Here is a 24,728-nt window from a genome sequence, read left to right on the forward strand (position 1 = left end):
AATAGGTCCAATTAAAGGGCATGTTCACTTTTTGCACTTTCCCCTTTTTTTTAGGATTGCAAGGGTTTCTGCTGGGACCCCTAGCAGTCAGCAGTAATTTTCTGGGGAACACATTAGCAAGTGTTTAGTTCCCCTGCCACATCACCACTATGTGGTGCCCATTAAGTGTTCCTGAACAAGGCACTCCCCTCTGTTATCTTTTATAGTCTGAAAATATACTTTCTATATTAAGTTGTAGCTGCAACTTTCCACTGACAATATTAAAACCTCACTAAATCCAAGGCTTCATGGATATGAGTGCTTATTACTCTGTAAATTGAAAAATATATAATTTTCTAACTGCAGATGGTATGGAGAATAATCGTTATATTATAATTTATAATAAACTATATTGCACCACTAAAGGGCACCATACGGTATGGAAGAGTATAAAAATACCTCTAGTTAGGTGTAACTCCCAGTAAACAATGAAAGCATTTGTGTCACATAATAACCGACTTAAATATGCAGAATGCCTCCTAGGATTTGGGGAAGTAATCTATGAACAGTGCCCCTAGTTGTCACTGTCTATTGACGATAGTGGGCTGATTTTTGTGTAATATCTAGGTGCGACCCCCTTTGCTAAAGCCGAACCTTTGTTATTTGGTCTATTTTGGGCACCAAATTCTTTGACATTCTGTAAAAAAAAAAATGAGCCCAGTGCCACATTGTGCAATCGACATCTGCCACAGTGCTGCCCGATGAGATGGCAATGAAATGGTGACGTCATAAATTAACATGCAAAATCTGTCATGTGTTTTATATCAGCAATACAACATCCCTGAATGTCCAGGAAAAAAAATATCTATCTATCTATCTATCTATATATATATATGTGTGTGTGTATAAAGTAATATTTCTTTTTTAACAGTATTCCTCATTTTAGCAGCTATTAATAACAATGCCAACTTCTTGCTAATAAAATGATTAGTGTAAAAGTATATTGGCGTTAATTTGCCAGAGATTAGCACATCCACTGTCTTCAAGGGTTGGCAGTGGTTAAAGGAGTTCTTCTGGGCTTTGACTAAATTCCAGCTTTCAGACAAACTATGGAAGATCATTTCACCGCTACTTACCAATCCATTGCCCTGCCGATTCTACAACCTGGGCTGTGCTCACGTGACCACCTGACTCTGGGCTCTTCTAATAATGTCTTGACCAGATCTGCTCCTGTATCTCCCTGTTCAACTGCCTATACATTATACAGCGGAAGTCAGAGGAAGAGCACACTGCCAGATTCTGGCGGTCACGTGAGCACAGTTCAGATTGTAGAATCGGTGGCGCAATGGAATGGTAAGTAGTGGTAAAACGATCTTCCTTCCACAGGTTGTCTGAATGTTAGAATGTAGTCAAAGCCACGGAAAACCTCTTTAATGTTTTGTGAAACTTATTCTCATGATTACAAAAACTTAAGCTAATGGGCCCAAGGTTCTGAAATGGTAAGGGATCTTCTTTGCGGACAGGTGGCACTGTCTGCATTAATCATTATTAATAAAGGTGTTTGCCCTGTGGAAACCATATACAAATGTGAAAGGTAGAAGTTTCCATACCGAATAAAAACATGGCAACCCTTCAAACTTTTATACTCTTCACGTTTCCACCAAAACCTTTCAACTCCAATGTTATGAAATGATCCATCTGCATCATCCAGCAGGGACAGCCAATCATAAAACAGTAAGGAACGGCACTGAAACGTGACAGCTGCACCAAATACATTGTATTTAAAGGGAAGGATTAGCTGGATGACACCATTTTTCTTAGCAGCAGAGACAATGTTGGATGATGCAGCAGGAGCTTCAAAACGGTTTGCAACTGCAAATTCATTTTCAGAAAAACTTTGAGGATTAATGTATTTTACGATAAAAATAAAAACTGCAGGCAAACATGTGATCAGCTGCGTGTTCAAGGTTTCTCCGAAGATCCATCCTTAGCTTTAAATTTTTAATTTGAAGGATCCAAGATGCCAGGTGACCCCCCAAAAGGATTCCAGCGGGTCCTCCAATCCCTTAACGTAGAAATAAAGTCAGCTCTGGATGTCTTCCCTCCCCCCCTCCCGGCCCAACTAAAATGGATGAAGAACGCTGTTCTGGTCACTCCAGGTCACGAGAACAGTGAGGCACTTCTGAAACAAACTCATTAGGAACACCGAAAAAAAGAGAAAGAAACCGAAGAAGGAGCACAAAACTCCTCCTGCAACATCCACCCTCTGACAAATTGGCATTTACTACGGCTCTTGTCTATGTGAGGCTTGCTGGCTACTGGCTGCTTATGTATACTCGGCAGTCCTCCTGGTCGCCTTCGCTGTTCGCACAACCCGCTGAGTGTCCAGGCTCATCTGACCCAACCCCTGCGTAGTCCAGCCCCTGGTCCCTGCGTTTGGTGAAAGGTGAGAGTTTCCCGTTTGGGCTGGGATTGCTATTCAAGAAGCTGTCAGCTGCAGATTCCATCTCCTCTATCGTCATGTCACAGGCATCTGCCAGCTCGTGTGTTGCCACCTGCAAGAAGCAGGGATCCTGAGCAAACTGCGCCAAACCTTCAGAGATCAGCACCTTCATGACCCAAAAACAGAGAAAAAAAATATCAATGTAATATTCTAGTGTATTCAGCAGATACAAACAAATCTTAACCCGAACATCTGATTAGGATTTAGTCCTTTTTATGTACATTTGTGGGTGCATTTAGAGGTACTCTTAAAGTCATCGATCACCTTACCGCTTCCACCAAACTGCTTGCACTGCCGTGGTGCTGCCGCCTCTGGTCTCGCGAGTGGCGAGGAACTGTGAGGGAGGCTGGTCGGTCTCGGCCGAGGTTACAGTCGCTGCAGTGCACGGAAGGGAAGCTGCTGTTTAAACTGTCTTTGGGCCCTGGTTCTCCTTGTAGCCTCAGTGCTGGCACAGTCTGTTGCGACCACCCTCGGGAGCAGGGTGTGGCAGGCGGTGTGGAGCAGAGGCGTGAAAATGCTGTTGGTGAGTGACTCCTTCGTAGTAGAGGGCTGAGGCCAGCTACTGCTAATGCCTGTAAACGTAGAAGATGTATTATTGGCATCATCCTGAAACAAACATAACTCCCTGCTGGATCATCTCCTGTCCATTACATGGTGAGTTGACCTAGATTCCTTTGCTGGAAAGTGGCAGCCATGGCCAGGAGGTCAGACAGGGTGCAAAAAGTCAGCTCTCACAAGCCCACCGGGTTCTGTGCTCCTGTCTCCACTGCAGCTGATCCCCGCTGAACCATAAGTGTGACGTGCAATCCAATCCATGGCTTCAGTGGTGATGCGTCATGAATGGCACATGATCACTGAGCCTCACTAGTTATGTGCCGTTCCTGCACAGTTCACCACTGAGGCCACTGATTGGCCTGGCACGGCAACATGCATGTAAGACAGTGCGGACTGGAAGCAGCAGAGAGAGTTCTCATGACACATGAGATGAAACTTTTTTTTACTTTTGCACTCTGTCTGGCCCCCTGACTATGGGTTCTCAGTCTTGGAGAACCTCTTTAAACAGCTAGCGATAGACTGTTACTAAAGCATTGGTGCTGATGTCCAAAGATTTAATATGCCTAAGGCTACATGCACACGACCGTATGTGTTTTGCGGTCCGCAAAAAAAAGGGTGACGTGGCGTATGGCATCAGTTTTTTTTGCAGATCCGTTTTTTTGCGGATCCATTGTAATAATGCCTATCCTTGTCCGCAAACTAGAAAAAAATAGGACATGCACTATTTTTTTTGTGGAGCAACAGAACGGACATACTGATGCGGACAGCACACAGTTTTTGCGGACCCATTGAAATGAATGGGTCCGCATCCTATCCGCAAAAAAAACTGATCGGACACGGAAACAAAATACGGTCGTGTGCATGAGGCCTAATTCAGATGGACTCATGCACACGACCGTTTTTGCGGACCCATTGAAATGAATGGGTCTGCATCCTATCGGCAAAAAAAACTGATCGGACACAGAAACAAAATACGGTCGTGTGCATGAGGCCTAATTCAGATGGACTGTACTGACTACCTGCAAGCACTAGTTCTCGTCCGTCTTCAGTGTTAGGCTACATTCACACGAACGTATATTGTTTCCGTGTCCAATCCTTTTTTTTTTCGGATCGGATTTCAATCGCATCCGCATGTCTGTTCTGTAGCCCCGCCGAAAAAATATAGAGCATGTCCTATTCTTGTTCATTTTCCGGACAACACAGATGTCCATATTTTTTGCGGATATGCATTTTGCGAACCGCAAAATACATATGGTCGCTTGAATGTAGCCTTAGAGGTCATGCACACGACCCTATGTATTTTGCGGTCCGCAAAAAAACGGATCTGCGCCCGTGTGCATTCCGATTTTATGGAACAGAACAGCCGGGCTCTAATAGAACAATCCTATCCTTGTCCATAATGCGGACAATAATAGGACATGTTCTATTTTTATGCGGAACAGACATACGGAAACGGAATGCACATGTTTTTTTTTGCGGACCCATTGAAATGAATTGTTTTGCATACAGTCCACAAAAAAGACGGAACGGACATGGGACTGGCCCTTCAGCATCCATTTTGGGACTGGAGTGCCAGGCTGTAGATAAGTAATCAATGCAGCACAGGTATATTAAACCACTGGACATCAGTGCAGATGGTTTAACCCCCTTAAGACCTAAGTCACTTATTTATAAAATTTTTTGCAGAACACGTATTTTTCGTATTTTTTGTGTCACCATTTAATTTACCATATACTGAAAATGTAAAAAATCTTAATCTGCAGGTCCGTATAATTACAGGGATTCCAAATTTCTATCGTTTATTATGTTTTACAAGATCTGATAATCTAAAAAGGGGGGACTGTAATTTTTATTGGTCCCATATTGGGGTATATAAGACTTTATGATCACTTTGTATTTAATTTTGTTTGGAGGGACCAAGGTGACAAAAAATGGCAAATTGCCTATTTTTATTTATGCCTTTTTGTTATGGTGTTCACAGTGCATGATAAATATTTTTTAGTTCAAACATTTTTGTTTTTGTTTAGTTATTTTTATATGTAAATGACATGATTCGAATTTGTATTTTTTTGTAGTTTTTCAAAGATATTTTTTAAACTTTAAAAATGTTTTGCATGTAATTTTCTGATCACTAGTATACTATATATTACTGCAGTCTATGGGCCAGATTTATCATTAGCTCAGGTCAGAATAATGGAATGAAAAAGTCCCAAAAAAAGTCCCAAACGCTAAAACTGCGCACAAATTTGCGACTTTTTTCTGCACTATGCTCGCCAGTTTTCTGAAAGTAGGCATGTTTTCTTATGTAAATGAATCTCTAGACAGATTTACTATTAGGACTATTTAAAAAGTCGCAATTTCACTCCAGTGAGGACCATGCTTATCTTATGAGACTTTTTAATAGAACATGCGACTTTTTCATAAAAACGTGGGACTTTTGTAAAGCTGCTTACTGACGGATAAACTGCTACCGTCAAACCACATTTATTACAGTCTTAAAGGGGCGATCATAAATCTGACTTGGCTAAAACTGACTTTAGCCATATGTTAAAGTGGAGTGGGGAGCCGAGAGAGATAGCTGTTGGCCGAGAGCTATTGAATGTGTCTGGCCGCCATTAGTCTAATGCAGTGGTGGCGAACCTATGGCATGGGTGCCAGAGGCGGCACTCAGAGCCCTCTCTGTGGGCACCCGCACCCTGGAAAAAGTCTATGGTGTACCAATATGCCTTAGACTTCTCCTGCCATTCATCAGCGCAGGGCATGCTATGAACAACAGAGGCATCGCATTAAATGTAGGCAGGCTATTATAGCTAAATGATAATGTACATGGAAGATACACTATATTGGTATTCAGGTAAATTTCAGTGTTGACACTTTGCAATAAATAAGTAGGTTTTGGGTTGCGGTTTGGGCAGTCAGTCTCTAAAAGGTTCGCCATCACTGGTCTAATGTGTTTGAGCACCTCTAAGGCGTTTTCACTTTGTGGTTGAATTGTGGTATGACCGCAAGATGTAAATCAAAGGAGAAAAGGGGTTTACAGCTGAGTAAAGAACCAGCTCAGGATTTAATATGCGATTCTTTCAAATCAGAATGGGAGATATTCTTGAAAGAACAATCTTGCCAACTTATAAGACTAATTATTAAAAGACGGACAGATATCACAAAACAAATAGCGAGCTTAAAAATTAGTATAGATATGTTACCACAAGATGCTACATATACAAAATGTATATGTTGTTTTGTGATATCCTCCAGGATATCTGTCTGTCTTTTAATAATTAGTCTTATAAGTTGGCAAGATTGTTCTTTCAAGAATATCTCCCATTCTGATTTGAAAGAATCGCATATTAAATCCTGAGCTGGTTCTTTCCTCAGCTGTAAACCCTTGGGAATCCGGCCACTATGTAAAAATTGGTTTAGTGATCCGATTTCCCATTTATTTCTCAACTGCTTGTGTAACAATTTCTCTAGATATAGTTTATATTAGTGTTTATATTTGTATTTATATTAAAGTTCATATTGATGTGATATTTGTATACTATCCTATTACTTATTATCTATGATTATCTGTGACTTTAATATAGTATATAGTATGGCATAGAAATGCAAAAGAGTCCCAATGGTCGGATTCTCTGGCTCTTTAATGGGCTGACTCCAGTTCGGACACCTCCCCATTGAAACAAAACCTTCTATATAACGGACAAGATTTTCATTAAGCTGCTGACCACTGAGGAAGGGGCAAGTTCAGACCCCGAAACGCGTCTGGTGATAGCAGCTATAGGACCCAAAGGAGCCCATAAATCGCATGGCGTTCTGAAAGATTTTAAAGAACCAATTGATTTCAGCTAAGTAATAACGAAGCAGGCGCGCGCCTTATTATTACAAAAGCTACAAGCTGATAGAGCCTCCTATACAGTCTCCGACACCGCCCCCTACTGGATCACGTGGACAAACTCAGATCTTGTGACCGGTGATCACGGGAACAAGCAGGAAGGTGCTACGCAACTATCCTGGCGTCCTGACCGCATGGAGACCTGATCTGCCCTAAGAGGATTGAATCACAACTCAAGTCGTCTGGAGGGGTAAAGTATTGAGCATTCGTGCATACTTACCTGTTGATGCCCTAACTGGACACTCAGTTTGACTATACCATACGGAGTTTAGATACATTTAGCAGCACGCTGCACCAACGTATTTAGCAGCAAGCTAAAACCACGCACTTGTGGTGAATACCAAAATCCATAGCCACACAGTGCTGTCGGTCCCTCTTTTCGGACAGTGTAGACCACCATTGTGGATTGATATCCACCTATCCATCCTAGTCGATATTGCGGACTGACCTCTATTATTCTACTTATAATATAGAGTGAGGCGAACTACAGTGATATCCATTTTGCCTACTATGAGGTGCCAGTGGTACTAAAAATTACCTGAGTTTGCTTAGTTGTTTGTGGTTGCAAACATCAGGAAAGTGTGTAATGTGCATGATTTATCTATTTTTTTTAACATATGGTTTTATGTAATTGTTTTATATGGCGCTTTTTAATGTGATTTGAATTGCATGATATGGTGATTGATTAAATATTAATTTTGACACAACACCACATTGATCATCCATTGGTTCCAGATAGTCGAGTGCCCCCCACCCATATACTGCTCATTGGACACAAAGAAGGACTTTATCAATAGCTTTTTGCCAGAAAATGGTCACTTTTATGAATAGTGGGTGTGGCGTCTCCACAACATGACAGATTTACTATAATTGGTGTAAATTATAGCCTAAATCTCTGCCAGCTCATACAGCTGGTGTAAATTAGCTTTTCTGATGCATAGACAGCAACAAATTATTGAGAGGCCTATGCCTATACATTGTTTATATCTTACTCCAGCGCAGTCTGGACCTGTGATTGAAATAAAATAAAAAACCCATAAGGGCTCATTCACACAAACTTTTTTGCGTTCCGTATACGGTCCGTATACGGAATCATTCATTTCAATGGTTCCGCAAAAAAAATGGAATGTACTCCGTATGCATTCAGTTTCCGTATTTCCGTTTTGTTGAAAGATAGAACATGTCCTATTATTGCCCGCAAATCATGTTCTGTGGCTCCATTCAAGTCAATGGGTCCGCAACAAAAAACTGAACACATACGGAAATGTATCCGCATGTCTTCTGTTTTTGCGAAACCATCTATTGAAAATGTAATGCCCAGCTCAATTTTTTCTATGCAATTAGTGTATACTGTATATGCCATACGGAAAAACGTAACAGAAACGGAAAACAAAAAACGGAACAACGGATCCGTGAAAAACAGACCGCAAAACACTGAAAGCCATACGGTCGTGTGAACGAGCCCTAAGGGTTCAAAAAAAGGGAATTGTAAACCATGGAGACTCACTGACAGGGTAATGATTTATGGATGCTCATGTTTTCCGTATGATTAAAGAGACTTTAGTTGGATGGTTTGGGAAAGAGATTTAGAAATAGAAAGGCTACAAGTACAGAATTGCCACAGTTTAAGAAAAAAACTGAGAAATACTAGTAGTACGGACCTGATGGTGCACCAGATGCAGCTGTGGCAGGACAGCTTTAGGTGAGGTGTCACCTCCTTGATTCCGATACCTCCGTAGACACTCCAAATGGAATGATGCCCTCCTGCCTGCAAACAATCCATGAGAACAGCAGCATTCAGTAATGGCTCTTGAATTGTATAGTTTATGTACCAAAATTCCAAAAACTAATAAAGTTGCCTGAATGGAACGTTAAAATAAAACAATAAATCTTTATCGTGTAGTAAATGCAAAAGAAATTATCAAAAACTAGCACTCGTAAAGCGAGTAAATCAGGCTAGGGGGGAACCCCATGTGCTGGAGAGAGGCACTAGAGTTAATTATTTGTACTTTCTATCTTTAAAACAGCAGCTCAAAGAGCAGCTCAATTATGATATATCAAGTCAGAATAATCTCATGATGTTAGTACTGTGAGATGAAATCACAAGATGAACAAAGATGAAATCAGGGATTATACATAGTCTATAGCAGGGATACTCAAACTGCGGCCCTCCAGCTGTTGTAAAACTACAACTCCCACAATGCCCTGCTGTAGGCTGATAGCTGTAAGCTGTTCGGGCATGCTGGGAGCTGTAGTTTTGTAACAGCTGGAGGGCCGCAGGTTGAGCATGCCTGGTCTATAGTGTTTGCTAGGTGTGTTAGCAGTCATTATATCACTAATCACTAGAATAGTGATTAGTGATAGTCAGTTTGCAGTGTTCGCCGGCGAACACATGCGGGCTGCCATCTTGACTCACCCGTCCGGCGTTGCACAGGTAAGCCCTTACCTATGCCTGTGTCGGGAGCCGGTCCGAAATCGAATGCAGTCACCGGGAGCAGGCAGTTCAGAGAATAGCCACTGGGGGGCCTTCATTGGGCTGTTCTCGGAACTGCCTGCTCTCGGTGACTGCATTCGATTTCGGACCGGCTCCCGGCACAGGCACAGGTAAGTACTTACCTGTGCATCGCCGGACGGGTGAGTCTACCTTACTAAAGATGGCAGCCGGCATGTGTTCGCTGGCGAACACTGTGAACTGACCATCGCTGATAGTGATGAGCGGCAGGGGCTATATTCAAATTTGCAATATTTCACGAATATTTTGTAGAATATTCGTCATGTATTCGTGAATTTCGAGATTATTTTATCATTTTTCAGACTGAGACTGGAGAAAATGGTTGGCATGGCAGAACATTACAATAGCTTTATATGCAGATAGTGTCAAGTGCTCCAATATATTCGCGATTGCGCTAATCGGCAGTGATTAGAATTTTTTTCCGCACTACGTGCAACTTCACGTTTTGGCAGGTCTGACTACAGATTACTGATTGGTGCACTATTGTTGTGAACTTGACTTTGCTTCCTTCTCATTGGCCCACAAGCAAGAAGCAGAAAGGAATCATGTGTTCAGATGGAAAAAAAATGCTGAATATTCGATATAACAAATATATAGCACTATATTCTAAATATTTGCGAATTCTCAAAGTGGCGATATTCGCAAATAATATTCGCTATTCAAATATTCGCGCTCAACACTACTGAGGAACAGTGCCTTACATATATGTGTCTAGGGTTTATTATATTTCATGATAAGAGAACTGTAATAGTCAATCATGAGGGATTATATATTGTCATAACCATAAGGCTTTGTTGTTATGCTACATACTGTCTGATTGCTAGCTATTTTTCCCTTTATCCTTACTGTCAATGAACTCTTGTGGCAGACTTGACTGTCATTATGAATAAATACAGAAAGATCTTAAATGGTATATACCCTCTACTTGTGGAAACACGCTGCAGTGTCTCCAAGTTGACTGAGAAGTAGGGCCGCCAATAGATTCCCCCTGTTACATGGGTGCGATTATTCGGCAACTCTCAGCACCGCTACATCACACCAGCGGCAGAGACCGAGCAGCGGGAGGAAACTGTGGACAAACCCCCGCTAAAGGGGCGGAGTCAGAACTATTTAAAGCCGGCGAATGAGCGGCCATTACGGCTGTCATAGCACCAATATGCTGCCACTCTGTGCGGAGCTCTAACACCAGATACTCTATGTACTAAACATTTACCTGCTCCTGATAAAGTGCGGGTGTACCACCGCACAGAAACGCGTTGAGCAGGAGGGAGATAGTCAGGGCCTGCCAGCAGGGGTGGAAATTGAAGAAAAGTTGTCGCAACAAGGACGCTAGGTGTATCAACTGGAGTTCAGATGCACATCCTGGTAGCCCTTGTAGCCGGCTCCAATTGGCAGTTCAGTGGTCACATAACAAAATGCTTGCTCTGTACACTAGCAGGCATTGAGGCTTATGTTCTTCAGTAATAGCAACACGATAGCCATTATGTGCTGACAACGTGTTACTACGTTTGATAAGGTCCAGAGAGGTATCTTTTCTATGTTTGAGCTGCTCTTTTTACGATAGAAAGTACAAATAATTAACTCTACAGTAGTGCTTCTCCTCCAGCACATGGGGTTGCACCCTAGCCCGATTTGCTCTCTTTACGAGTGATAGTTTTTGATTTTTATTTTTGTGTTTACTACACAATAAAGAGTTATTATTTTATTTTAACGTTCCATTCAGGCAAGTTTATAGTTTTAAGCATAAGGGACATAAACAGCTCTACATTATTTATTAAATTGGACTAAAAGCCCCAAAAGTCCACAATAAGTCCCTGTACTCACACATTACTTTGCTATCTTTAAGTTATAGCTTCTGGCCACAGGAATATTGTGAGCTGCATGTCACGCAGTACATTCCTATGTGCTTCAGCTGTCACTTAAAGGGGTTGTGCAAAAATAGGGGGGAAGTTTGGCATACCCTGCCACTTGGCCAGACCTGTAAATGAAAGCTTACTTACCTGCTTCCCTGCTCCTTCTCCCTCGCAGTAAACATCCAGTTTGATGGTGCCTGCAGCCTATCCCTGGCTGCGGCAGTACAGGGTTCCCCTTACACCGTCAAAAATTATGCAAGGGAATCTAGTCACCTCCACGGCTGTCTGCAGCAATGTCAAAAAGGATGTTTTCTGCAAGGGAGCCCAGCGCAGCATTGCAGACCCGGAGGAGAAGGAGCAGGGAGACAGCGCCAGTAAGCAGGTAAGTGAGCTCCCGTTTACAGGTCCAGCCAGTCCCCCCCCTCCCCTCATTCTTGCACAAGCCCTTTAAGGCTGAGGCTGAGGCTACACCTAGACTTTTTTGTTACACTGCAAAAAAATCTGTGAAATTGCTGTCCATAGGGAGAATATTTCTTGCCACTAAAATTGCTGTGAAATTGCTGCTGAATCTCTAGTGATTAAATAGCTCCAGCTACTCACTTGGTTGCAGCGATTTTACAGAGATTCTCAAGCTACTCAGTGCCTTCCCTATTGACAGTGATTTCACAGATATTTTGTTTTGTTTAGCCTTAGGTGTAGTCTCAACCTAAAATTGAAAAGTAGCCTTTCAAAAAGTCTATATGTAGCCCCCAGCCTTATAAATATGTGATTACCTAGTGAGGCTGACCGCAGGAAGCTCCTCTTAGGAGATGGACACAACCCTCCCTCCATCTCTCCTTCTGATGGTGTCAACTGACGACTCTCCTCATCTCGATCAGAAAACCTGTAGGGTACATGGAGGATTTCAGATATTCATTCATTCATGGACCACATACTTTAACAAATTGCTAGCTCCCACTGTCATGATCATTGGCTGATGATTGGAAATCTAGGAAGTAATGCTGGGCGATTATGACAAAAATAAAATCATAATTAATTGAACATGTAATCTCGATTTCGATTATAGAACCATTATTTGGGGTGTGGCTTGGGGTGCTTAGCATGGGTTTGATCATATTTTGAGTTCTGCGCTTTTTCTTTTTTTTAAAGGCGATGTTTGATCTCTATTGTGTACTTGATGTATATATGCTTAAAGGCTTTATACACCTTTGGGGGCATTTTTTTATTATTACATTGTACTCATTATGAGCTAAAATTATTTTTTTATTAAGAATATGGAGTCTTTTTCTCTGAACAGAGCTGAGATCTTCTACTAGCAGGATCTGAGTTTTCTCTCAGCTCTGTTAGATAGTTAGCCTAGGGGCTCCTTATCTCTGCTCTCAGACCTTATAAACACTCAAAGCTCAATCTTTATCTTACTGATAAGCATGTGGTCTTTAATAAGTGTTTATGACATCTTAGTAATTTAGAGATAAGGATTATTAGATGATAGGCACAACATGAAAGTGACACACGGGTGGACTGCTGGCAGAGGAGAGCGCCAGCACACCATTTACACAGTATGTTCCCGTGGCACACCGCCTGGCATGGCCCCCTGATGACGTCACAAAACCAAAACAAATTAACCAACACAGACAAATTGCCATCGGTTAATCGGGCTGAAGGTCGGTTTAGATCTTTTCAATTCTCAGCCCAGCCCTTTATAAAAGGGAATCATAGTAAGATCTTATCCCAGTTTAGGAAGTAGTATCTTTTGCATATACATATGTGCCAGTTATTAGCGTTTTATTCTTGGGATATGACCCTTAAATCTATTTGCCTCAATGTGTTGTATAGTTGAATTGCTTATAATTGCCTATTATTATTAGCTATATCTCATTGTACATATAGTAGTATTGAGTTAAGTCTCAGCTCACATGTCAGAACAAAGCAGACTGGGCTCACTACTGTACTCCACTTCTTCACCGGCATCATATGTCTCATCTTGTGATGCCTCCTCCCGACATATGATTGGCAGACGACTGTCTCTGGACACTGAGCTGTGAAGGGAAGACATTATTAACAACTTAGGTCTCTAAAATGTATACTATACAATTCCCCTTCAGAAACAAGTGCTCCATAAGTGTGGAACCTACCGTCCCCAGGTCTCACAATGACATGTCCTGGGTCAGCGGTAAAGGAAAACAGAAAGACTGTCATATTGAGATGGTGGAGACACCTTCAGAGATACAGGAAAAAATCCAGGTGCACAGATTTGTCACCGGGCTGGTTATGGTGGTTTACAGTGCCTTTTCTCCTGAAGAGCCCAAGCAGACTATCTCATAACCAAGATGCCACCTTTTATTCCCAGCTCAGTCTTACCTCTTGGAACCAAGTTTCCATGATCCACGAGTACGAACTGGGCAGCTCTGTCCTTCTACAGTGCTGATGGTGCTCTGGAATGGGAGCAGGTTGGGAAGACGTACCAAAGCTGTATTGTTGGCATTGTTGATGTTGGCATTGGAACCAGAAGATGAGTAACTACTTGGAGTAAAGTTAGAGTCTACAAGCTTCTCATGAGATGGGGAATCAAGGTCCCCAGGACCCCCAGAAGTCTTGTTGATGTGAAGCGGTCGTTGTGTGGTGAAGGTTTGTGGGAACGCACTTCGTACTTCACTTTGGTAGTAGCTGACGTGATTCCCAAACAAACCTCCTGCTCTCTAGAGGGATGGAGGACACACAAAAGAAGATGCAGGAATTAGCACAGGGCCCAAAAATCACAGATAAAGAGGAACATTAGCAACAATCTAAAATACTAATTGCCATTTAACAATTGATACTTTACTAAATCTTACACTGGATAGCATACTTCACATTGGTTAAGCTGACTACAATTCTGTTCCCTTCTATGTCTGATTCCCAGCCACTCGGGCAGAAACCAATTTCTCTATAAGTTATGAGAGGCAAAGTACCCTCTGCATCACTTTCCATGTATATTTTATAAAAGGCAACTTGTATTTTATATTTCCTAGTAATGCAGAGACCACAGGAGACATAATAGACATGACGCAGATGCCCTATTAATCGTGAACAACGTGGATCTATTAAAAATAACAGACAAGACAATTGCAGGATTAGAAATACATTTTCACTGACAGAAACGATCACATGATAGTTAATTAATGGATTTGTATGCTTAGTAATGGACAGTTGAGTTAATGTAAAGCAATGAATTATGTATAGTATTTTGGGGAGAGTAGGTGTCACCACTGATTGGAACAACTGGGAATTCAGTCATGGATCTACAAGCTTTGAAACTGGTAGCTACCATGTCAAGTCATAAAAAAAAAAAGTAATATAGGGCTCACGCACATGACCGTATGTTAGATCCTCATCTGATATGCATTTTTTTGGGATCGTATGCGGACCTATTCATTTCAGTGGGGCCGCAAAAATGCAGACAGCACACAGTGCGCTGTCTGCATCCCCACGTACATTCTGCGGCCCCGCAAACAGGATAGAACATGTCCTATTCTTGTCCGTTTTGCAGATAGGACATTTCTACAGAAGTTAAAAAATAAATGGTGGCGTGCACTCGGCCAGGGATCTGCGACCTCTTTACGGCTTTTCGCATGAGCCCTTCAGATTCTCCTGTGATTAGGCCTTATTCACACAGTCAGTGTTTGATCAGTGATTTCCTTCAGTTCAGTGATTGGGAGCAAAAGAGTATGGAGTGGAGAGATAAGGTATAATGGAAAGATTTCTACTTGTTCTGTGTTTCTGACCTGCACCTGGTTTTGAATCCCAATCACTGATGGAAAACACTGACCAAAGACTGATGTGTGAATAAGGCCTCATGCACACATGAGTATTTTTCTGCGTCTGCAATTTGTGCGTCCGCCCCCAAAAAAACTGATGTGGTATCCGTTTTTTTGGGAGGATCCATTTTTTCCCACAGATCCCTTGTAATAAATGCCTACCCTTGTCCGCAAATGTGAAAAAAGTAGGACATGCACTATACACGGACAACGGACGCGGAACACAAACGGATGAACTATCAGCATTTTTTTGCTGACCCATTGAAATGAATGGGTTCCCATCCTATCCGCAAAAAAAACATAATGGAGGCCGAGAAAAACAACTGTCGTGTGCATGAGGCCTAAGGCGTTAGAGCCAATTCTTACAACCTACAGGAAGGTGACATATGACCAGTATCGCTAGACTTGCTGTTACCGGTCAATGGACACAGTATTAATCTGATACAACAGGATAAGATGCAATTACCAGAGCAAGTTTACTCAGTGGAGGAACAATACAATGTGACAGGACCATGATACAACAGGATTAGATACAATGTTACCAGAGCAGGTGTAATAGGTAGATAAATGATACAATGTTACCAGGTACAATGATACAGAATGAGCAATACAATGTGACAGGACCATGATACAACAGGATTAGGTACCATGTTACCAGAGCAGGTTTTATTAGGTGGAAGAGTGATACAGTGTTACCAGGTACAATGATACAGAATGAATGATACAATGTGACAGGACCGTGATACAACAGGATTAGATACAATGTTACCAGAGCAGGTTTAATAGGTAGAGGCGTGATACAATGTTACTAGGTACAATGATAGAGGATGAATGATACAATGTAACAGGAAAGTGATACAAGAGGATTAGATACAATGTTACTAGGTACAATGATAGCGGATGAATAATACAATGTAACAGGACTGTGATACAAGAGGATTAGATACAATGTTACCAGAGCAGGTTTAATAGGTAGAGGTGTGATACAATGTTACTAGGTACAATGATAGAGGATGAATGATACAATGTAACAGGACCGTGATACAAGAGGATTAGTTACAATGTTACCAGGTACAATGATAGGGAATAAATGATACAATGTGACAGGATTGTGATACAAGATAATTAGATACAATGTTACCAGAGCAGGTTTAATAGGTAGAGGAGTGATACAATGTTACTTGGTACCATAATACAGAATGAATGATACAAAGTGTCAGCACCATGATACAACAAGATCAGATACAATGTTACCAGAGCAGGTGTAATAGGTGGAGGAGTGATGCAATGTTATCAGGTACAATGATACCGAATGAGCGATACAATGTGACAGGACCATGATACACCCGGATTAGATACAATGTTACCAGAGAAGGTGTAATAGGTGGAGGAGAGATACAATGTTACCAGGTACAGTGTGAAACAACCATGATAAGATGCAAAGCGACCAGAGCCCTTGTACTATGTAGAGGAGTGATACAATGTTATCAGAGCAGTTGTACTAAGTGGAGCAGTGCTACAATGTTACTAGATGCAGTGATGCAGAATAAGTGATACAATGTGACACAACAATGACTGGATGAGTGACACCATTATACAAGCTCATGTACAATGTTACACATGATAGATACAGTCTTTGGTAATGAAACACACTGAATAATAATCAGTCATGCTTTGTTATAAGATGTGAAAATAGTGATCTATATACAGCTCAGTATAGTGTTGTAGGAGGAAGGATAAATGGGGGAAGAAAACATTAGATATACAAGGTCCAAAGGAGAAATATTGGGTTAAAAATACAATGTAGGGGTTTGGTACAGTGATATGGGATGTTTGTAAAAAGAGGGTTGTAGAATAGCAGAAACAATGGGGGAGATTTATCTTGAAAGTCAGTTTTGCAGGGGCCTTTGTTGCCGTAATATGTGCCGAATATGTCAAATGTTGCACAATTTGAAACTACTTTGGAGATGTTATTCCACCATTTACTGGAATAAGATTGTGACAATTTTATTGATAAATCTGACTTATACCAGCTCGGCAGGCTAATTACGTCCTCTCTCCCACCTACTGAAGTGTGCAGTGTAAAAAAGCAAAATGTTAAATTTCAGCTCAAATGAGCCCCAAAAGTTTCAAGACCCTATTTTGCAACCTTTTTAAGTCAGAATTCTGGATGCAGGCCATGATAAATTTCCCCCATAGTTTCAGAATGATACGGATGTAGATTTACTATTGCACATGCACAGAATTCTGGCTTAACTGTGCCCAAATTCTGGTGCAGAGGCTGTGCTTCATATTTATTGTCACAGACACTTTTCATTTTGCCTCGGCCAACACGGGAAAGCGGGCATGGCTTAGCGGCATAAATAGTGTTGTTTTGGGTGGGCTGAACTTGCGCCAAAATTCAGACGCACGATTCTGGCACAAAACTAATAGGTGGTAAAAACTTAGGGGCAGATTTATTCAGATGGGCGTTTTAGACACCAGTCTTAATAAACCTCTATACCTGGTGGTGGATTTGCGGGAGTTGTGAAGAGGCACCGGCCTCAACATAACTTCGGCAAATCCATCGCCGCTTCTAAATGTAAGAGTTTCCTAGCTGTATTACATTTAGACCCTTTTCTACGCCTAAAACAGGGGTAGAATAGGGTAAATGAGACGGGCCTGGCGGCCTGGTCCCCTTCCCCGCTCGCTCCACGCCCACTTTTTTAGACCTGGTGTGAGCGGGGAGATGTCACAGGACCTTTGCGGCGCAATCTGCGCCAGAAATACACCTAATTTAGACGTATTTCTGTTTAATAAATGACAGTCCACCAGATTTATCATCCAGCATCAGACACTGTGATAAATCTTTCAGATAGTCATAAGTTAGACATTATTAGTAAATCTACCCCATTGGGTAATAATGTTATATACAAAGTTACAGACAGAGAATTATAAAATGACACATGCAAGATTACAGCAGGACAGATCTAGAGAATGGTAGATTTTAGAAGTTATAGCTTTGTATGCTGTTGAGATAACAGATGTGAGTAATCAAGAGAACTGGACATACTGCAGCAGAGTGGAGTCTACCAGTGCTACCCACAAATCTCATGCAGAAGTACGTCCAGCGCATTCAATAGCGACATTTCCTACACACCCTGAAGATGTCGTCCTCTGACGCTGCAGACACGGCTTCCTTCATGGCTTTGTCCAGCTCTTCCTCTGCAGTCAGGTCTCCAGAAATAGCTCTGCGAATCTCAGGCCCGATATCATGCAGCGTGCGCAGCCCAGCCTGAGGGGAACCACAAACATCTGGGCTACTAGCCAGGGCCGAGATTTGTTAGCTCCTCATCACCATTACACAGCTGAGACCAGACACAAGGACAGCCCTGGCTTAGGCTTTGTTCACATCTCCGTCAGGAGACCCGGCAAGCTGTTCCGGCACAGAACAGCCTGTCGTATCTCACAGGATTCAACATTGCCATAGTCTCTACTTTACCGCTGGATCCCCAGTGACTGCACTGAGGTCCGGCGGTGATCCAGACGATTTCCGGCATAAATGCCAGGTTTCAGCCCGACAGCTGGCATTTGCTCAGGATAAGGCAGCCAGATCCATTAAAAACAGACATGTGAACGGAGCCTTATGAGACCATTTTAATCTTGGGGCCCGTTTAAATGCCAGTCTACATTGTCCTCCGAAAATAAAGGAAGTGTTAGATATATAAAACATACAGAGTGGTATAAACAGTTATGTAGAAGGTGATAAATACATCTATGTACAGAATGGTGGGATATACAGGTATGTACAGGATGATATATAAAGGGAGGGATATACAGAATGATATATACAAGGTGGTAGTTGTGGTAATGTACAAGGTAGTATCTAATACATAAAGCTGAGTGTATGTGTGTATGTATGTATGTCTGCTAAAGGAATCCCTACTGTCGCAATTACAATCATAAAATTTGGCACACAGGTACATCAGGTGTCCGGGAAGGTTTTAGACCAGGTATCAGCTCTCTAGGACGTACCGTTCCTGAGATATTCCCCAAAAATGCATTAGCCAATAGAAGCTTGGTCACATGACCCTTATCAGCCAATAGAGGCTCGCAGGCCTCCACATACACAGTTTTACTCCTGATCTGGTTAGGCTACGCCCCCTCCCACTCCTAAGCCGACAGGGATTGAAAAAATGAAGGTACAAATCAACTTCTGTCAGCTGCAGAGATGGGAGGGAGGGTGACTTTCTCCCTGCAGCTCACACTCAGACAGCACAGTGCTTTTGTCTTAGAGTGAGCTGTTCAAAAGGACACGCCCCCGATCCGGTTAGGCCACACCCCTCTAACTCCTCAGCCGACTGAGATTGAAAAAAATGAAGTTAAAAATCAACTTCTAGGTCGCGCTAAGCCACGCTCCCTCCACTCCTCAGCCGACAGAGATTGAAAAAATGAAGGTAAAAATCAACTTCTGTCAGCTGCAGAGGTGGGAGGGAGGGCGACTTGCTCCCTGCAGCTCACACTCAGACAGCACAGTGCTGTTGTCTTAGAGTGAGCTGTTCTAAAGGACACGCCCAAGATCCAGTAAAGGCCACTGTTAAGGGGGCGGGCCCCTGTGAAGGTCGCTGTCAAGGGGGTGGTATTCTGTGAAAGTCACTGTTAAAGGGGAAGGCTGCTGTAAAGGTCAAAGTTAAGGGGGTGGGCTTCTGTGGAGGTCCAATTTTAAGGGACGGGGCACTATGGGGGGTCAGTGTTAAGGGGTGGGGGGCTGTGGAGGTCACTGTTTTGTGGGTGGGGTGCTATAGATGTCACTGTTATAGTGGATAGTGTTGATATCTTTTAAAGACACACAAACATTAAATTAAATAGATGAAATATACCCGGGTCCTTCAGCTAGTACACTTATATAGGGTAGTATATACACTTATGAACAGGATGATTTATAAAAGGAGGTATATACAGTTATATACAGAATGGTAATGACCAGGTGGTATATACACTTATATCTTGGGAGGTATATCCAACATGTATTGTGTTATGGTTAGCAATCCATTATCTAATGGGCGAAATTGAAAAAATATGAAACATACATGTGCCTATACATATCTATATTGACACAATGTGAAAACAGATGCATAGTACGGTATATAGAATAAATTGTCCTATAGCAGTGATGGCGAACCTTTTAGAGACCGAGTGCCCAAACTGCAACCCAAAACCCCCTTATTTATCACAAAGTGCCAACACGGCAATGTAACCTGACTACAGTCCTATATAGTATATCGTCAATGTACTTTAGAATTTAGCTATAACAGCCTGCCTACATTCAGTGCGCTGCCTGTGATGTTCATAGTGCGCCCTGCGCTGATGAATGCAGGAAACGTCTAAGGCATATTGGTACACCATAGACTTTTTCCAGGTTGTGGGTGCCCACAGAGTGGGCTCTGAGTGCTGCCTCTGGCACCCGTGCCATAGGTTCGCCATCAATGTCCTATAGAGTCTGTAGCACGCTGCATACAGTGGGAAATATCTGTATAAGGGTACTTTCACACTTGCGGCAGAGGATTCCGGCAGGCAGTTCCGTCGCCGACGGCAATCCGGACACAAACTGATGCGGATCCATCTGTCAAATGCATTGAAATACCGGAAAAACGGATCCGGTATAAATTTATTTTGCATTTTTAAAGGTCTGCGCATGCAGTTTTGCTGGAATACTTAATACCGGATCCGGCACTAATACACTTCGATGTAAATTAATGCCGGATTCGGCATTCCGGCAAGTGTTAAGTATTTTTGGCCGGAGAGAAAACTGCAGCATGCTGCGGTATTTTCTTAGTCCAAAAATCGTAAGAGGGACTGAACTGATGCATGCTGAACGGTATGCTCTCTATTCAGAATGCATTAGGATAAAACTGATCAGTTTTTTTGTGATCAGTTGCGACGGAACTCAATACTGGAAAACCAAAAAGCTAGTGTGAAAGTACCCTAACCCAATGAACAACATCTTAATGACTGTACATATAAATCCTAAAGCGGCATCTACAGTAGCTACACGCTTCTTTGACACTATGGCACACTTAGAGCGCCCTGCCGAGGGGGTGACTGCCCACAGACTGAGAATATTCTTCTGACTGTACAGTTTTCCCGATCTAACAGACTCTACATACTGTAACCTGCATCCATCCTGCCCAGGACGATGGGTGGAATGACAAGTACCTGCAGCGAGAGAGCGTTGCGCTGGGAAGGTTTTCCTACCAATCCTTGCTCTTTGCGTTTCTTGAATTTCCGAAAATATTCCTGAATCAGGAATGTGGCGTAAAACTTTCCAACAGTAACTTCATCGTCTAAGTGAGGAAAACAATGGTGGTTATCGTAGGTGAGTGTCCAGAATACAACATATTTATTGTGTTTAAAAAAAGATTTTATAGATATGTAAATGAGCCTGGCAAGGAGCCCAAGGGGCTGTACTAACCTTCTTGGAGCCCAGCCAAGCCCCCCTGTGAAGGAGCCAAGCACCGCCTGCGTCCTCCGAATCTCCTCCTTGCTCACAGTTAGATTGCCGAAATCTCGGGATGCGCGAGCTCGCGCATGTGCAGTGCGGTATAGTGTTCCTTCCCTGTGCTGCCATCAGCCTCAGGGAAGGAACTGCGCATGCGCGAGCTTGTGTATTGCGAGATTACGGCAATCTTACTGTGAGCAAGGAGGAGATTCGGAGGACGCAGGAGGTGCTGGGCTCCTTCACAAGGGGGCATGGCTGGGCTCCAAGAAGTTTAGTACAGCCCCTTGGGCTCCTTATCAGGCTCATTTACATATCTATAAAATCTTTTTTTAAACACAATAAAAGCACACAGCGCTATGGGACAGGTATATTGCAGACATGCTAGCGGCGATTTAGCCGTGCATGTCGCAGCTCTATAGGCTAAAACGAGGTGACAGAATATCTTTAAAGTTACTTTTATTAAACCAGCAAGTATTTTTTTGACGGGAAATGACATAGGTGTCTCCCAAAAGATAATAAGACGATGTACAAGAGGCATTATTGTAGAAAAAAAAAAATTCTCAGCTTTTATTTACATTTGAGCAAAAAATACAAGCTGTTCCGCACTGTGGAAAATCTCAGAGGACGTGGTCGGAAGCCAAAAGTGACACCTGTGCTGGCCAGGAGGATAGTTAGAGAGGTGAAAAAGAATCCAAGGATCACCACCAAGGCCATCCTGGTGAATCTGGGCTCTGCTGGTGGCAATGTCTCAAAGCAGACAATCCAACGGACACTGCACATTGCTGGGTTCCACGGATGCAGACCAAGGAGGACGCCACTTCTAAGACACACAAAAGCTCGCTTGGCCTTTGCAAAAGCTCATCTGGACAAAGAAGAAGACTTCGGGTCTTCTGTGTTATGGTCAGATGAAACAAAAATTTAATTGTTTGTTCACAATGATTTCCTTAATTTGGTGTAAAAAAGGAGAAGCCTTCAACCTGAAGAACACCATCCCCACTGTCAAACATGGTGGTGGGAACCCAATGCTTTGGGGGTGTTTTTCAGCCAATGGACCAGGGAACCTAATCACAGTAAACAGTACCATGAAAAAAGAGCAATACATGAGGCTTCTCAACGACAACATCAGGCAGTCTGCAAAGAAACTTGGCCTTGGGCACCAGTGGACATTTCAGCATGACAATGACCCAAAACACACAGCAAAAGTGGTGAAGAAATGGTTAGCAGACAACAAGATTAACGTTTTGGAGTGGCCCAGCCAGAGTCCAGACTTGAATCCAATTGAGAATCTGTGAAGAGAGCTAAAGATCATGGTGATGGCAAGAAGACCCTCCAACCTGAAAGATTTGGAGCTCATTGCTAAAGATGAATGGGCAAAAATACCTGTGGAGACGTGCAAAAAGCTGGTCTGCAATTATAGGAAGGGTTTGATTGATGTAATAGCCAATAAAGGCTTTTCTATTGATTATTGAGAAGGGTATGAATAATTTTGGACTGGACACTTTTTGCTCAAATGTAAATAAAAAATTGAAGTTTTCCACAATAATGCCTCTTGCACATCGTCTTATTATCTTTTGGTTCCCGTCAAAAAATTACTTGCTGGTTGAATAAAAGTAACTTTAAGTCAAAATTTGACAGGGGTATGAATAATTATGGGCAGCACTGTAGCTGTGGGTCACCTGATTAAAACCCTGTTTTTTTTTTTTTTTTTGATCTGAGGCTCCATTCCTAAGTTATGATTCTTTTTCTTAATAAGCGAATAAGGCCTTTGGTGCAATGAGGGCATCACCGCTGCTCTTGTTGCATCCAAGCTCCACTCATTTCTGTGGACAGCCCCCCTCTCACTGCGCTGATTGACAGGGCCAGGTAGCAGCAAAAACAACGAATGAGGGCCAGGCCACAGAAAGGAACGAAGTTTAAATGCAACAAGAGCAATGGTGTTGCCCTCATTGCACCAAAGGCTTATCTGATATTAAGAAAAAGTGTAATAACTATCATAAAAAATAGCATTTTAATCGGGTGAATCACAGCTATGTGTCTAGGGAGGTTGCTGGTAACAATGAGGAGCATCTCACCTCCAGCAGGGGGCACCACCTGATCCAGGAGTTTCATGCTGGTTCTTTTCCAGATCTTTTTAACAATAGCCCTGAGCTCTTCATTAGCTTGTTCTAGGTTACCTGTTGGGAGGCAGAATTAGTAGCATGGGAATGAGGGGGCACAAGCAGATCTGGTCATAGCATCAATATACATAGAAGCTCCTAGTCCCTTTAAAGGCTATTGCCACTTTTGGGGACTATTTTATTATAATTTTGCTCATTTTGGGATAAGATTATTTTTTTACATAGTTTTTATAGCAAAATTTTAATTTTTCCTCAAGAGCTTTCACTTAGGCCTACTTCACATGATCGTATGGCTTTTATAGTTTTTTGCGGTCCGTTTTTCACTGATCCATTGTTCCTTTTTTGAGTTCCGTTGTGTTTCCGTTTCCTTTCCGTTTTTCCGTATGCCATGTACAGTATACAGTAATTACATAGAAAAAATTGGACGGGGCATAACATTTTCAATAGATGGTTCAGAAAAAACGGAACGGATACGGAAGACATACGGATGCATTTCCGTATGTGTTCTGTTTTTTTTGCGGACCCATTGACTTGAATGGAGCCACGGAATGTGATTTGCTGCCAAATATAGGACATGTTCTATCTTTCAACGGAACGGAAAAACTGAAATACGTAAATGGAATGCTTACGGAACACATTCCGTTTTTAATGCGGAACCATTGAAATGAATGGTTCCGTATACGGAACACAAAAAAACAGCCTGTACACTCGCAAAAAAAAAGTTTGTGTGAACTAGGCCTTAGGCCTCCTGCACACGACCGTATGGCTTTTTCAGTGTTTTGCGGTCAGTTTTTCATGGATCCGTTGTTCCGTTTTTTGTTTCTGTTGTGTTTCCGTTTTGTTTTTCCGTATGGCATATACAGTATACAGTAATTACATAGATAAAATTGGGCTGGGCATAACATTTTCAATAGATGGTTCCGCAAAGAACGCAACAGAAACGGAAGACATACGGATGCATTTCCGTATGTGTTCCGTTTTTTTGCGGACCCATTGATTGAATGGAGCCACGGAACGTGATTTGCAGGCAATAATAGGACAT

At 42.3% G+C, this 24,728-nt stretch overlaps 1 protein-coding gene across 1 annotated transcript in view; it reads right to left on the reverse strand.

Annotated features, from left to right (window-relative positions):
* Positions 1–1,135: 1,135 nt before the first annotated feature.
* The window catches only part of CACNA1C (calcium voltage-gated channel subunit alpha1 C), a 562,571-nt gene continuing 538,978 nt past the window's right edge, over positions 1,136–24,728 (reverse strand). Inside the window, 9 exon segments of the mRNA XM_044281366.1 lie at positions 1,136–2,588; positions 2,752–3,054; positions 8,591–8,697; positions 12,068–12,177; positions 13,211–13,333; positions 13,656–13,993; positions 18,231–18,365; positions 21,287–21,414; positions 23,642–23,743. Of these exon segments, the coding sequence (XP_044137301.1) occupies positions 2,295–2,588; positions 2,752–3,054; positions 8,591–8,697; positions 12,068–12,177; positions 13,211–13,333; positions 13,656–13,993; positions 18,231–18,365; positions 21,287–21,414; positions 23,642–23,743 (1,640 nt within the window). The 3' untranslated portion in view covers positions 1,136–2,294.

Source organism: Bufo gargarizans, chromosome 2, assembly GCF_014858855.1.
Source record: "Bufo gargarizans isolate SCDJY-AF-19 chromosome 2, ASM1485885v1, whole genome shotgun sequence".
Classification (NCBI taxonomy): Eukaryota; Metazoa; Chordata; class Amphibia; order Anura; family Bufonidae; genus Bufo; species Bufo gargarizans.